Raw genomic sequence first — 16,407 nt, 5'->3', positions numbered from 1 at the left:
AACTTCTTGTAGATTGATTTTTAAACCAACAAATACGATTAAGCACTCGTTCTCTCACAAAGGTTTTTTAAGGTGCACAGCCCATTTAGAAAAAGAAAAGAAAATATAAAATTTTGAGATCCCCTCATCGTCTATTGATTGTGTATTTTGTCTTTTTAAATTGAAGGTGTCGGAGACATCTGCAGCAGCAAGCAAGGAGTTGGCTATCGAGGAGGCTATCTCTGGGATTAAAGAAACATGGGATGAAGCAACTCTTGATGTTGGGCCTTACAAAGACCGAGGACACTTCAAACTCAAGTGAGCCTTATTTCCTTTCTTAAATTTAACAAGACAAAGATTTTTACCGCTGTATTGCAGTGTTTTAATAAACCATGAATAATAGTTATAATAACAATACAACTTTGGAACAGGCTCCCTATCATCATAATGTGATTGAAATTTACCTCATTAATTGATGCTTGCTCTTTCTTTGTTGTTTGTAAAGCGCTTAGAAACACTGTATGAAGCGCCACATAATAGATGTTAAATTTGCATCGGGGATAAAGAATATTAATTTTGGTTTTTATCCATACACCGATGTGTGTTAGCACTATATACTCATTACTTTCCCGAATCCTGTGAACAAATATCCAGGCATGTTACTCGGGTGGGATTCGAAGCCACAACCCTTGCACTTCTAGAGCAGTGTCTTACCAACTAGACTACCGAGGTTGCCTGGTAGCTAGAGGCAGTTCGAATCCTATGTTTTGGCAGCGGGTACCGCAACGATATAAGCGCCACATGTTTATAAATGTTGTATATTTGTATGACTATTAATAATTCTTTTCTTTACATGAAGATCAACTGATGATATTTTCCAGCTGTTGGAAGACAATCAAGTCACACTGGCTACCATGAAGGCATCTCGCTATGTCAAAGCATTTGAAAAAGATGTGGACTTGTGGGAAAGAACCTTGTCACATATCCTGGAAGTCATTGAAATGACATTAACAGTACAAAGGCAATGGATGTATCTGGAGGTAAAGATGTACAAGGGTTGAATGTTACTCTGATAAATACTGCCATGGGGAGCAGGTGTTTTTTTGTTTTTTTTTTGTTAAATTTTGCTGGGTTAATCATGAGAGCTCTGTTTTGAATAGTAGAATAATAATAATGGACACTTAATAAAGCGCCGGTATCCGCCGCAAGCGGCGCTCATGGTGCGACTCTACAAAAGAACAACTAAAAGCAATGAAAGTAAATACGTATAGAATTCTACAGGATTTATATAGGATTCCTATAGAATTCCTACATATTTTTTGTCACTACTTTAAATCCTATAAGATTCCTATAAGATTGTTATGGTGTTTTATTTTGTAAGGATACATGCACTTTCAATAACCAGTGCAGTGAATTTAAGAAAGTAGATATTCTGTTAAAACTGTGCCAAGCTCAGCAACTTTTTATATACAAAAGATATTAATATAGTAATTTCAAATACGTGAACAAATCTCTGTATTTTACATAAATTGAAATGATGTGTTTGTCTGTGTACGTGCTTTGCAGAGCCAATGAAATGGCTTTGTCACATAATATCAAAGTTTTTCAAATGCAACTTTCATCCGCCACTTATTCAGCAACCGATACAATGGATTATTTCTTAGACAGTCCTGGCAAACATGACTTAACTGTTAATATTACACATTTTGTTCATTATTTGAATGATAAGGTTGCATGTTTTTCTGCTCGTTCGATGTTCTCAGAATATTTTTCTTGGTGAGGACATCCGAAAGCAGTTACCCCGGGAATCGGCAGAGTTTGATGCTGTAAATAGCAACTGGAAGATTATTATGGTGCGACTCAACAAAGACAACAACGCACTCCGAGGAACTCATCATCAAGGTTAATGCCAACTTATTTGTCAGTTTTCTAAGTTAAGAAAATTAGAAAACTATTTTCAAGAAGCATGTACTTGAAGAAGCAAAACTCTAATGCATCGTGCTGGTATACAAGGCTCAAAATTAAATTAATTTTGATCGCAGGCCCAAGGCCTTGGGCTAATTAACACCAAACAAGTCCAGCGGTCTTGTGTTTTTTAAAGGTACCTCACTGTGTAATAATATATTTAAATATCAAAATTTCAAAATGAATCTCTAAATTGTCTTTCAGGATTACTGGAAACTCTTAACGAGATGAACAACAAACTGGAAGAGATCCAAAAATCACTTGACATGTACCTTGAGACAAAACGACAAATCTTCCCTCGGTTCTACTTTCTTTCTAATGATGATCTGTTGGAGATCCTTGGTCAGTCCAAGAACCCTGAAGCTGTACAACCTCATCTCAAGAAGTGCTTTGATAACATCAAATCACTTAAGATGCACAAAATGGGAATCACTCAGAAGTTTGAAGCACAGGGAATGTATTCTGCAGATGGTGAATACGTGGACTTTGGTCACCCAGTTCTATTGGAAGGACCAGTTGAGGTTTGACAAATTTAAACTTTTTGAATAATAATTATATAATAGTAAGAATATAAATGATAAGCGTTTTTTTTATAGAGCTTTTTACAACCGAAGGGCATCTCAAATCACTTCAAACATTATTAAACCTGCGGCCGATTTTACGAAACGCCAGGATCAATTGGGGGTGGGGGGGTGTTTAAACGGTTGATAATGACCAGTGTTTATAACCGGCTGGCTTCCGCGTGTCAGGCGCGCAAAACGGCCGTGTAAGAACTTGTCGCTACCCTTTTATTCCCTTTGTATTATACCTGGGCGAGAAGCAGTTCTTCACTTCACCAAAATGACAAATATAGATTTTGTTGTTGCAGAAATCTTTAACAGCCTCTAGTCACAAAAGCAGGTCACTCTGTTGCAATGGAGAATGTTTAACACTAACATTTCTTAAATCAAATGCTTTTTATATTTTGACTGTGTTGTCAATGATTCTTCTTTTAAATACTGAATTGTCCTATTTAATTATTATTATTGGTTTATTAAAACACATTCAAACATTGCAGCTACAAGCTGAATTGAGTTTAAAATACAGAGATTCATAAAAAAATCGAAAAGTTTAAAAATTACAAAAAAAAACCATTAAGAATTACAAACTGTTTTTATACATTAAAAGGGCAAACTGGCTAGTGCCAGTAACAAATTAGATAAAACAAAAAATTGCACAGCAAGTCACCTTAAAGGAACAAGGCGAAGGGTTGGGGACAAATAGGCAAGCCAGCTGAGTGAACAAAAATCAAGAGCTATTGTTGAGTGCTTGGACAAGGGATGGAATGCAACTATTTTTGTATCGACCAGTCCTATGTTTTGGGGGCACATTTTGTTGGCATTCTGCAAGTTGTTGTTTTTGTTTGGTGGGAGCCAGTGCCTGTAATTTTCAGATTCAAACAAGGTCTTACCAAAGTTGACAAATAAATGATTCAGTCTATCAGTGATTGTAGGTAAACTGAACAATTGGCATACTTCCACATATGATGTTGGCGTATTTGGCTGACCAGCCAGAATGATACGAAAAGCCCTTTTTTGTAACCTTTCAAGGGTTATGAGTTGTGTTTTAGTAAGTCCAGAGTACCAGACAGGACAGGCGTATTCGATAGTGGGTCGGACATACATAACATATACAGTTAACAGATCCTTGACAGAAATAAAACAACGTTTAAGCTGGCATAAAAAGAACAGTCTACGGTTAAAATTACCACACAAGTTGTTCACTTGGGAATCCCACTTCAAATTACTCTGTATATAAATACCCAACAATTTCAAACAATCAGTTCGATTAATTTGAGAATCTAAAATGTCAAAGGTGGGTGGATCAGGTTGGTTACGTTGAAAAGTGATATTCATGTACTGGCATTTGGCAGGATTAAGCTTCATGTATAGAAAATGATGGATTTCTTTTGACTTTATAGGCATGGTTGTGTGACATTGAACGTACAATGCGCTGGACTCTGAAAGATATTCTCAAACAGTGTAAAGTAGCACTCAAGAAGTCTCTGAGCAAGCGTGATAAATGGGCCAAGGATTGGCCCGGGCAGATGTTGATCACATCCAGTCAGATGCAGTGGACAGCAGATGTGACCAAGGCACTCTTCACTACAAAAGAAAGAGGGGACAAGAAGGCTTTGAAAAGCATGAAGAAGAAACAGGTAACATTTTAAATCTATTTGAAATTTAAGCCCCGGTACGTTCGAATAGCTTTGACGGGGCTCACCCGGGTCAGCCCCCATTGCCCTGCTTGTGGAGTGGGTCACTTGGGGGTGACCTGAGGTGCATGCCGTCCGCCACGAGAGGACAAGTTTGATCGTTTGATTAGCTCTTGTCAGGGGCTCACCCGAGTGAGCACCGCAGGGTAGACCTAGGGAAGCTAAACGAACGCACCCATTTATGTCAGCATTACGGGGAATAAAAATGAAATGAGTATAACAAAAGTAAATTTTGATTTTTTGTTTCTTCTTCAGATTTCAATGCTCAACAAGTTTTCTGAGATGGTTCGTGGTAATCTAACTAAGATGATGAGAGCAAAAGTTGTTGCTCTAGTAACTATCGAAGTACATGCCCGAGATGTGATCGAGAAGTTGACCAAGAGTGGTGTGAATGATGTGACAGCCTTTGAATGGTTAAGCCAACTCAGGGTTTACTGGGATAAAGAGATAGAGGATTGTGTTGTACGCCAGACTAATACCCAGTTCCAGTATGGATACGAGTACCTTGGCAACTCTGGGCGCTTAGTTATAACTCCACTCACTGACAGGTATGTTTTTTTTAGTTTTTTTAAAGTTTTTTTATGCAAGTCGCCTGACACACAAGGCCTGAAGGCCACTTCAAGGTGTGGGCTACAATTATTTTATTCCAGAGGCCGTTGCCACCTACTCCTAGGGCTGAAACAGGGTTACCCCTTTTACAGTCCACATGGATGTAGGCTTGGGTATCTTCAATCCGAAGCCTAGCTGGTACAGCACAAAGCACTACCTCCCCAATTTTATGTAGCACGTGTCACGACCGAGATCCGAACCCACACCCTGCTGATCAAACACCAGCCACTATAGCGCAAGATAACTCGGTTGGTAGAGCACAAGCGCATTACAATTTGAGGTTTCAGGTTAAAATTCCCCTCAAGTCAGTTTGTCTTTGTACAAATCTTTTAAACAAATACTGCATTTTTTACACATGAAACTTTCAGGTGCTACATGACATTAACCACAGCTCTCCATCTACATCGTGGAGGATCTCCCAAGGGTCCCGCTGGTACTGGCAAGACAGAAACTACCAAAGATTTAGGCAAAGCTCTTGGTAACTATGTCATTGTCGTCAACTGCTCCGAGGGGCTTGACTATAAGTCCATGGGAAGGATGTTCAGTGGATTGGCTCAGGTAGGACTACAGGGTCTCTCCTAGACACCATGTAATAAACCTCTCTAATGAGCTCTTGTGGTTCTTCACAGCTGCTCATAAGAGATTTATTACAAGGTGTTTCCGCAAACCTTAAAGGCCGTGGACACTCTTGGTAATTGTCAAAGACTAGCCTCCACAGTTGGTGTATCTCATCATATGCATAAAATAACGAACCTGTGAAAATTTGAGCTCAATCGGTCATCGAACTTGCGAGATATGAATGAAAGAACAAACACCCTTGTCACACGAAGGTGGTGCGTTTAGATGGTTGATTTCGAGACCTCAAGTTCTAAATCCAGCCTCAAAATCAAATTCGTGGAAAATTACTTCTTTCTTGAAAACTATGGCACTTCAGAGGGTGCCGTTTCTCACAATGTTTTATACCATCAACTTCTCGCTGTTACTCATCACCAAGAAAGATTTTATGCTAATAATTATTTTGAGTAATTACCAATAGTGTCCACTGCCTTTAACTGACTCTAACTTCACCATGCTAACTTTTAAAACCTACAGGTCTCCCACAGTAAAGTTGTGTTTCTTGTTTTTGTTTAAATTTGTGAACTTAAACAATGCACTGAACAATAAACAATTTATTCACCCCTTTAAACATCAGTTGATGAAATGTTTCAATAATCTAATAGTGCCTTTTTTTCTTTGAGCGACCAGCAGCTTGCCTTGGCAGCTCTGACAAATGATATAGGGTGCGTTCGTTTAGCTTCCCTGGGTCATCCCGGTCTGCCCCGGTGCGTTCGAATAGCTTTTGACGTCATTCCAGGGGCTCACCTAGGTCAGCCCCCAGTGCCCTGCTTGTGGAGTGGGTCACTTGGGGGCTGGCCCCAGGTAAACGACGTCACTACGAGAGTGTTGAGTGGTCGTTCGTTTAGCTCTTGTCAGGGGCACACCCGAGTGAGCACCGCGGGGTAGACCCAGGGACGCTAAACGAACGCACCCAATGTTTTCATTTGCCATAATGTTTTGTGGAAATAAATGTATATTGAATTGAAAAAAGAAAAAATTGAATTGAATGTTTTTGCAATGATTGTATACACTGTGTCTTTGTTGATGATGTTTCAGACTGGCGCTTGGGGATGCTTTGATGAGTTCAATCGTATCAATATTGAGGTACTGTCTGTCGTGGCTCAGCAGATTCTGTCCATTCTATCAGCTTTAGCGGCAGGTCACTCACGATTTGTCTTTGAAGGTAGAGAGATCAACCTTGTATGGTCATGTGGAATCTTCATCACAATGAATCCAGGTTCGTCTTCGTCCTCAGTTTTAGAAAGAAAGAACTTTGTTTGAAAAAAAAAATTCTCAGATTTAGAAAGAAAGAACTTTGTTTGAAAAAAACTAAAATAAAAAAATGATATGTACACTTTAACATTGTAAAATGAAAAGCCACGAGTCATTGTTATTTTGTTTAATGTGTAACCATTTCTGAAATGGGTGGTTGTATGTAATCATTTATTACAGAAATAACATTTAGAGTTCAAAACTTTTTGTTTACATGACTGCATGTGCAGATTTTTATACTTGATCCTACTTCTAACTGGTAACCAGAGTAATTTTTTTCAAATGGGGACCTGTGAGGGCAGAGATGGTTCTTGTGATTGATTTAGACGAGTAGCGCATATGTTGCACGAGGCTGTATACATGTACTCCCAAGGGAGCTGAAATGGTTTAAGGAGTGAATTAAGGGCCAGTGACCGGGGGTAATCAATTGAAGCGCTTTTAGACACCCGTTCGGGAGTGAAAAGGCGCTATATAAACTCAAAATATTATTATTATATTATTACCTACAATTGTTCCTGTTCTATAGGCTATGCTGGACGAACTGAGTTGCCAGATAACCTGAAGTCCATGTTCCGTCCAATTTCCATGGTGGTACCAGACTCTGGCTATATTGCAGAAATCATCCTATTTGGTGAAGGCTTCAGCAATACAAGGGTAAGATATCCAGACATTTTAATAATTCCTTCATTCAGTCGATGCGGAGCATCGGATGATGGCCCTCCAAACACGTTGGTCCTCCATTGCTGTACACAGCTCTTCCCGGCGCAGTCCAGAGTCCTGGTAAAGCGGTCTCGGAGCTCCAGCGTGCTCGGAGCTCCAGATTACCAAATACGATAGTATTACGTCGTGCCGTGCCTGCGCACACCAAGCGCAAGTAGTCGATTTTAGTGCCGTGCCGAGTACACTCTCGTAGTAGACTTATGGACAAAAAGCTGACTAGAGTACAGATATTTTGGAGCAAGCGCCATGAGCGCCTGCATTGGCGGTTACCGGAGCTGTATATGAGACTTTGATTATTGTTATTGAGAAGGATGAGCTAGAAATCATAAAGGTAATAAATGCTAAGATTTGCTTTAGGTTAAAAAGTGACTCACACGAGGGCGTTTAAAAATCCCATTTACTTGTTTTTTTGCTGAAAAGGTATTGGCCAAGAAGGTGCACACACTGTATTCTTTGGCAGTGCAACAACTTTCTAAGCAGGACCATTATGACTTTGGTCTCCGTGCCTTGACATCAGTGCTCCGATATGCTGGGAAGAAGAAAAGGGCAGCACCTACCGTATCAGATGAAGAGGTAAATACTCTCAAGATGTTAATGTTAATTTTTTGTATGGGTCTTGGGTTCGAATCCCACCCGAGTAACACGCCTGTGATATTTTTTCACAGGACTCGGGGGAAAGTAATAATAAATAATAATAATTAACCATTCTTATATAGCGCATAACACATAGAAATTAAACATGTCCCTAAGCGCTCTTGAGAAAAACACAACAGAATACAAAGACAAGATGTACTGGGTAACAAGCAAAATGGATGAATTAAGTACTGAGTATAAAGTGCTAACACACATCGGTATATGGGTTTTAAAAAAATAATAAAAATAATAATATTCTTTATCCCGATGCAAATTTAACATCTATTATAAAGATGTTAATGGTTTTGTGGTACAGTAGACTTCAATGTAGAGAAAAAGAGCCAGAGACAAAATGTTTGTTTTCGTCAGACTGTTTGTAAACTACTTTAATTGTAAATGCATTGTGTGCAGTTGTGAGTGTTTGTTTGTTATCAAACTAAATCTGCTTCACTTTGGTGCACCGATTAATGATTTTGAAATTTGTCTTGCCCAATTGGTTCATTCCTTAAACAACAGACTGATTACTTGGGTTTCCAAGTTTTTTAGTGGCAAGTCTTTTTACATTTTGAATTTTGTTATCATTTATTTATTCAATACGTACATGTATGCCTGCAAAGATGTACAAATAGACTTGATTTTTTAAAGATAGTTGTAATGACAGATTTCCAATGATTGTTGTTGTACTCTCATCAGACACAATAGTCTAACAAAAATCACATTTTTGTCTACCACAATCCCACTTCCAAAGCAGCTTGTTTTTTATGAAGAAGATCTATAGTCTAACTGCCCTACGGTATATCTCAAGATATTCAAGATGTTAAAGAAACAAACCCATTGTAAAAGGACCTCACTAAACATAAGTACATGGAGTGAGTGTACCGACTAGCTATAAAAGATCTAGACATTGAATACACTCGGCATGAAGGGAAGTTCCATGTTATCTCCTCATTGAACCCAAGTCTCGACACTCATGGGGTGACAGGTCTTTTTCTTCAGCTGCCCCACTCATCTGGAACTCTCTACCACTAAATCTTAGATCATGTCTTTGTACCACAAAATTCAAATCTCTTCTCAAAACTTATCTTATGTCACAGGTTTTCAAGGATTAATTTTGTTGTGTCTGTTTTTCTTTGTTTTTGTTTTGTTTTTGGTTTTACTGTGCCTTGAACACCCAGCAGGGTGGATACGTGCGCATTACAATTATTATTATTATTATTAAGAAAAATAACAAAAATACAAAGCCAAGTTTTGGTCATAATGAAAAGTGTTGTGATGAGGGCAAACTAGGGGAAAACAGTTTTATGTTTAGTAAGGTAAGATTCCCCTGACAAATTCTCTTGTTATGATGCGATTGTTTTCAACAAACATTTACAATATTAAAGGGAAGGTACACCTTTGGTAATTGTCAAAGACCAGTCTTCTCGCTTGTTATATCCCATCATATGCAAAGAATAACAAGCCTGTGAAAATTTGGGCTGAATCAGTCATCGAAGTTGCGAGAAAATGATGAATTGGTGTGCTTTCAGATATTGGTGTGCTTTCAGATAGGAATAAAAGACTTCTTGCTAGAAGTCTTTTATTATTTTAGTGAGAAATTCCCTCTTTCTCAAAAACTACATTACTTCAGGGGGAGTCGTTTCCCACAATGTTTTATACTATCAACAGCTCTCCAATGCTTGTTACCAAGTCAGTTTTTAGGTTAATATTTGTTTTGAGTAATTACCAAACGTGTACCTTCCCTTTAAGTGAAAGCTGCTTAGTACATTTTTGTTTCACTAGATTATCGTGGGGAAGGACAAATTTTGATATTTGAATAAACGTTGTACTATTCTAGATCCTTTTGCTTGCAATGAAAGACATGAACGTTCCTAAGATGACGGCTGTTGACTTGCCTCTGTTTAATGGTATCGTGGCCGATCTCTTCCCTGGAGTGGATACACCAGTCATTGATTATGGCAAGGTAAAAATGCAATTTGTTAAACTAACATTTTTTAATCATTTCTCATTAATGTCACATTTTAAAAGGTTTTCAAATGTAAATTACATCTTTATTTTTTAGCCATGTTGAATTGAGCAGACACAGAAGGGTGCATTGTAAGACCATGGGCTTGGTTGTGTAAAGTGGTTTAATATCACTTTAGAGTCCTTTGTTATGGTGCTTTGCAATAGTATATCAAAGTTTATTGTTTTGGGAAACAGGTCTTTAAAGGCAGTGGACACTATTGGTAATTGTCAAAGACTAGCCTCCACAGTTGGTGGGTCTCAACACATGCATAAAATAATGAACTTGTGAAAATTTGAGCTCAATCGGTCATCGAACTTGCGAGATATGAATGCAAGAAAAAAACATTCTTGTCACATAAAGGTGTGTACGTTTAGATGGTTGATTTCGAGACCGCAAATTCTAAATCTGAGGTCTCGAAATCAAATTCGTGGAAAATTACTTCTTTCTCGCAAACTATAGCACTTCAGAGGGTGCCGTTTCTCACAATGTTTTATACCATCACAACCTCTCCCTATTACTTGTCACTAAGAAAGGTTTTATGCTAATAATTATTTTGAGTAATTACCAATACCGCCACTGCCTTTAAATAGAAGTTTAAAATGCCTTCTTTTGAAATCCCTTTGACAGATGAAATCAGTAATTGAGTCTGAATTAAAGACGCAGGGTTACCAGCCAATTCAATCAACTGTATTGAAAGTCATTCAACTGTATGAGACTAAAAACTCCCGCCACTCAGTGATGATTGTTGGCAAAACTGGCAGTGGTAAGACAGTGACATGGCGTATTCTACAATCCACTTTATCAAGGATGAAGAAGGAGGGTGATAACAGCTTCAATTATGTCAGAGTAAGTGGTCCACAAAACTTCTTTTATTTTCAAATACTTGCATGTTTTTAAGGTCAGGCTGATCTAGCGGAGCTGGACTGACTGTACACCCTGCTTAAAGGCAGTGGACACTATTGGTAATTGTCAACAACTAGCCTTCACAGTTTGTGTATCTCAACATATGCATAAAATAACAAACCTGTGAAAATTTGAGCTCAATCGGTCATCGAACTTGCGAGATAATAATGAAAGAAGAAACACCCTTGTCACACTATGTTGTGTGCATTTAGATGGTTGATTTCGAGACCTCAAGTTCTAAATCTGAGGTTTTGAAATCAAATACATGGAAAATTACTTCTTTCTCAAAAACTATGGCACTTCAGAGGGAGCCGTTTCTCACAATGTTTTATACTAATGCTAATAAATATTTTGAGTAATTACCAATAGTGTCCACTGCCTTTAAAATGTCAACCAAGTTGTTTACAACCCTGTACATCATATTCTCATAACTGCCTTGGCCTGTACCCGTCGTCTTGAAGTGTAGTCCACTGAAGTTGGCTGATCATGGCAGTTACACTACTTAATGTTCTGTAGTCTCCAAGCACAAAGCGTGCATAGCGGCGCTGCACCATTTCTAACTTTTGGGTGTACATTGTAGCTAACTGTCTGGAGGTCCCATATGATGCTGGAGTACTCTACAATAGGGGGCACTAGGGTCTTGTAGCACAGCTCCTTTGTTTTCCAGGGACACTGATGTATGTTGCGTTGCAGTAAAGCCCTTATGGAATTTGCTTTGTTGGTTATAAAATAATGAGTAACCTGAATGCCTGATGTTTTGTACATTTGAACCCATGTAAGTTTGTATATTTTTCTTAGTGTGCATGACTTACGATAGATTTGTGTAGCATTGACAACATTATGATTAAGAAACTGTGTGATGTTTTTCTCTAACTAGGATTTCCCGATAAATCCCAAAGCAGTGTCTCTTGGAGAGCTTTACGGGGAATTTGATTTGAACACAAATGAATGGACAGATGGAGTGCTGTCCAGTGTCATGAGACAAACCTGTGCAGGTAGGTACTCTGCAAATAGTCTTTGAACAAGTTAACCCATTGAAGAGTTTAGAAGTTAGCTACCTGGTGACTGAATAACAACAAGATTCAAAAACAAAAAGCGCTTTTTGTGTGATTTTGATAATAGTTATAAATTGTCGAATATTCATGAATTGATGCTATTTCATGTTTGTTTTTCTCTTTTCTCTGACATGTTAAAGGTTATATTCGGTAAATTATTCATGTTGTAAATGTTCCGTCTGGTCTATTTGGTTTTTATCTTTCATTTTTTTGGCGAGGTGCCTAGCGGATGTAATTGACCTCCAAATTCTGTTTAAATGCAAAAGTTTTACCATTAGTCTTCAACATTTATGTTTTGAGATGTTATGTGGAAACTCTAATACTTCTTTTTACAGAAACGGTATTATAATTAATATTCTTTATCCCCGATGCGAATTTAACATCTCTTATAATCGTTGCGGTACCCACTGCCAAAACATAGGATTTGAAATGCCTCTAGCTACCGGGCAACCTCGGTCTCCAGCCCAGAGTTATGATGATTGAGGAGACACTTACGGTCTTAGTGTATCTGTTTGAAACAAATCTTGCAGCTCTGCGTTGGACTGCCTCAAGTTGGGTTACATTATGGTTTTTGTGTGTGTGGCAGAACAACAAAATACACAAGACATCCAGTTTTCAACCCAGGTTTAGTTCCAGGTCAACCAACCTGGCTCCTCCAAAGCCCCTGGTTGGATTGAAAGGGTCTATATAACTTTTGTAGCACAAAAAAACACAATGTCCACAGGTTTACACTAAACTTACACAGTTTGAAGATAATGATAGTAGAAAGCTTACCTGTAAATACTACGTGCTGAGGTGCTGTAGTTTTGGGGAAATGAGTAAAACAATGTCATGAAAATAATTTTCGTCTCATGAGACGAAAATTATTTTAATCATTTACAAAAGTATTTTCAGGACATTGATTTACTCATTTCTCAAAAACTACAGCACCTCAGTAAGTAAGATTTGAAGGGAAGCTTTCCACTATCATTATCTTCAAACCCTGTAAGTTTAATGTTAATCTATGGACATTTTGAAAAAGTACCCAAATCCTTTAATTTGTACTTTGTTTTATTTTCTATGTATAGATGAGAAACCAGATGAGAAGTGGTTGATGTTTGATGCACCAGTGGACACCCTGTGGATTGAGAGTATGAACTCTGTCATGGATGACAATAAAGTCCTTACACTCATCAATGGTGAACGTATTGCCATGCCGGATCAGGTAGACTATCAACATTCTTATCAAATTAAAAACACTGGACACTATTGGTAACTGTCAAAGACTAGTCTTCTCACTTGGTGTATCCCAACATATACATAAAATAACAAACCTGTGAAAATTTGAGCTCAATCGGTCGTCCAAGTTGCGAGATAATAACGAAAGAAAAAACACCCTTGTCACACGAAGTTGGTGCTTTCAGATGCTTGATTTCAAGACCTCAAATTCTAAATCTGAGGTCTCGAAAGCAAATTCGTGGAAAATTACTTCTTTCTCGAAACAATTTCCCTTGTGGTTTATTGCTTGATATTTTAAATTTAAATCAAAAACATGTTGATAACATGGGAAGGATCATTTGTGTTGCAAAATGTTGATTAACCATCTTGATGTTTTGTTTTTGCTGGATTTCTTTTCCATCGATTAAATAGACAATAGGATGTACAATGTAGATGTTACTTAAATCTGACCATGTTTTAAAGGGTATATGTACTTTTTCCTAACAAAAAACACAATGTCCACAGATTTACATTAAACTTACAGTTTGAAGATTATGATAGTAGAAAGCTTCCCTTGAAATTTTACTTACTGAGGTGCTGTAGTTTTTGAGAAATGAGTCAAAGTAGAAAAATATTGTCTCAGTTTTAGCATGTAAAAACGTATTAACCAGTTATGCTATGGTTTTGGTATAATATCATAACTGGTTAAGGGGATTTTACATGCTAAAATCATTTTGGTCTCATGAGACCAAAATGATTTTGTGACTTGTTTTACGCGTTTCTCAAAAACTACACAACCTTAGTTAGTAATATTCAAAGGGAAGCTTTCCACTATCATCATCTTCAAACCCTGTAAGTTTAATGTAAATCTGTGGACATTTTGAAAAAGTACCCGAATCCTTTTTAACAAATGAATATTTTGACATATCATAGGTGACGCTGTTGTTTGAGACAGAAAACCTTGCTGTGGCCTCGCCAGCCACAGTTAGTCGTTGTGGAATGGTCTATATGGACTACGCTGATACTGGCTGGCAACCATATGTCACATCTTGGCTGCAAAGTCGAACAGATAAGGTTAGAAATTTGATGAAAGTTCTTTAAAGAAATACTTTGTTTAGTCATATTTTAGATAGCAAGTTACTGTTTTATTTTGTGAGGCAAAGCGCTATGTTTATCAAATTTTGTAAAATAAAAAAATGACTTTCAGACCTTGATGTAATGCATTTTGGGCTTTTGCCATGCATTTTTTGTAAATTCAGATGTAATTTGCCCTTGGGCTGCAAGTTTTGAATGTTTTTTAATAAACCAAAGTTAAAAAAATGTGTTCGATTAACACGCCTTTTCATTAAAGGGAAGGTACACATTTGGCAATTGTCAAAGACCAGTCTTCTCACTTGGTGTATCCGATCATAACCATTAAGTAACAAGCCTGAGAAAATGTGGGCTCAATTGGTCATCGAAGTTGCGAGGAAATTATGAAAGAAAAAACACCCTTGTTGGACAAGAATAACAGACTTCTAGCTAGAAGAGAAGTCTTTAATTATTTTAATGAGAAATTACCTCTTTCTCAAAAAACAAGTTACTTCAGAGGGTGTCATTTCCCACAATGTTTTATACCATCAACAGCTCCCCGATGCTTGTTGCCAAGTCAGTTTTTAAGTTAATATTTGTTTTGAGTAAATACCAAACGTGTACCATCCCTTTAAAGGCTAGTGGAAGTGAGTATTTTTGTAGTCAAAAAAATAAATGCTTACTGATTAAGTTAAGTTGATACGATGTGGTTGGTATGACTTATAATTCTTATAATAATGACTGTGCCTAACATGTTTTGTCTTCCAAGCAGCAATCACAAGACATTCTGCAGAGGCTTTTTGACAAATATTTTGTCAAAATTCAAGACTTCAAACACCACAACTGTAGTGAACTGGTACCCATTTCTGAACTTAATGGTGTCACTTCTCTCTGCAAGCTGTTTACTGCTTTTGGTACTGAGCAGAATGGGGTAAGTTGCATAAACTTATTAGGTTATAAATGTAAATGATTGATTTTGTTGTATGTTCTTTGCAGAACCTAGAGTCTGTTCACAAACTCTCAATTTCTAGTTTTTCATGTTGTTGAATAAAACAAAGATCTACTTACATAGATATACTACTGGAAACAGAGCTCTCATACAATAGTAGTATATTATTTGGATCATAAAGGCGGCCAGCAATGGTTCTATATCAACTGCTTTAGTATTTCTCTTTTGTGTTTGTACAGATTCTATTTGGCTCATTTATATTTGCATTATAAAAGAACACATAAGAGATGCATCCACTGCATCTCCATGCGGACAGTTAATTTCTGTTTTTACAATTTTTAAATCTTAAGTGCAACTGCATAAACTTTGACTTACTTGACTAAATTCTTGGTTGATGTTTGTTAATACGTAGGTGAACCCCTTATACTTGACTAAATTCTTGATTGATGTATGTTAATAGTAATACTAATAATTTATTGATCTTATATTGCGCTTATATTGCGCTCTCTCCAGGACCAGCCTGTTCGAGGGCGCATGACAGTAAAAATTGCAAAAGATTAAGAAAATGACATACAATAAGTGAAAAGTTTAATACGTAGGTGAACCCCTTAGACTAACTTGACTAAATTCTTGATTGATGTATGTTAATACGTAGGTGAACCCCTCAGACAAGGAGAACTATGAACGCATGATAGAGCTGTGGTTCCTCTTCTGCCTTATATGGTCAGTCTGTTCAGCCGTGGATGAAGATGGACGTAAGAAACTAGACAACTACATCCGGGAAATTGAAGGTACCTTCCCCAACAAAGACACTGTGTATGAATACTACGTGGATCCGAAGAACAAGAACTGGGCCCATTGGGAAGATAAGCTTAGGAGTGGCTGGAGGTACCCTGCTACGTAAGTGTTATGCGACTATTTTTTTGGAAGTGTCGTGGCCGAGCGGTTAAGAGCACCGAACTCAAACTCTGGTGTTTCTGATCAGCAGAGTGTGGGTTCGAATCTCCAGCTGTGGCACTTGTGTCCTTAAGAAAGACACTCAACTATTGCTTCGTCCTTCTGATGGGATGTAACGCCGTTGGTCCCATGTGTTGTGAAACGCCTGAAAAAGAACCCAGTGCAATTATCGATAAGAGAAGGGGTTCGCCCCTGTGTTCCTGGCTGTGGCTGATGTATGCGCGGTAGTACCTTGTAAACC

General features: G+C 37.8%; 1 protein-coding gene across 1 annotated transcript in view; it reads left to right on the top strand.

Annotated features, from left to right (window-relative positions):
- LOC139946612 (dynein axonemal heavy chain 2-like) overlaps positions 1–16,407 on the top strand; it is a 78,310-nt gene that overhangs the window by 23,865 nt on the left and 38,038 nt on the right. The window contains exons 27-43 of the mRNA XM_071944326.1: positions 167–297; positions 839–1,019; positions 1,743–1,881; positions 2,149–2,465; positions 3,905–4,141; positions 4,454–4,746; positions 5,176–5,365; positions 6,461–6,641; positions 7,203–7,330; positions 7,817–7,969; positions 9,864–9,989; positions 10,662–10,880; positions 11,815–11,932; positions 13,060–13,196; positions 14,123–14,263; positions 15,033–15,191; positions 15,865–16,109. Of these exons, the coding sequence (XP_071800427.1) occupies positions 167–297; positions 839–1,019; positions 1,743–1,881; positions 2,149–2,465; positions 3,905–4,141; positions 4,454–4,746; positions 5,176–5,365; positions 6,461–6,641; positions 7,203–7,330; positions 7,817–7,969; positions 9,864–9,989; positions 10,662–10,880; positions 11,815–11,932; positions 13,060–13,196; positions 14,123–14,263; positions 15,033–15,191; positions 15,865–16,109 (3,095 nt within the window). The remainder of the gene's footprint in view (positions 1–166; positions 298–838; positions 1,020–1,742; positions 1,882–2,148; positions 2,466–3,904; positions 4,142–4,453; positions 4,747–5,175; positions 5,366–6,460; positions 6,642–7,202; positions 7,331–7,816; positions 7,970–9,863; positions 9,990–10,661; positions 10,881–11,814; positions 11,933–13,059; positions 13,197–14,122; positions 14,264–15,032; positions 15,192–15,864; positions 16,110–16,407) is intronic.

This window comes from Asterias amurensis, chromosome 13 (assembly GCF_032118995.1).
Source record: "Asterias amurensis chromosome 13, ASM3211899v1".
In the NCBI taxonomy this organism is placed as follows: Eukaryota; Metazoa; Echinodermata; class Asteroidea; order Forcipulatida; family Asteriidae; genus Asterias; species Asterias amurensis.
Note: the sequence above shows the minus strand (reverse complement) of the source record. Positions and strands in the feature narration are given on the sequence as shown.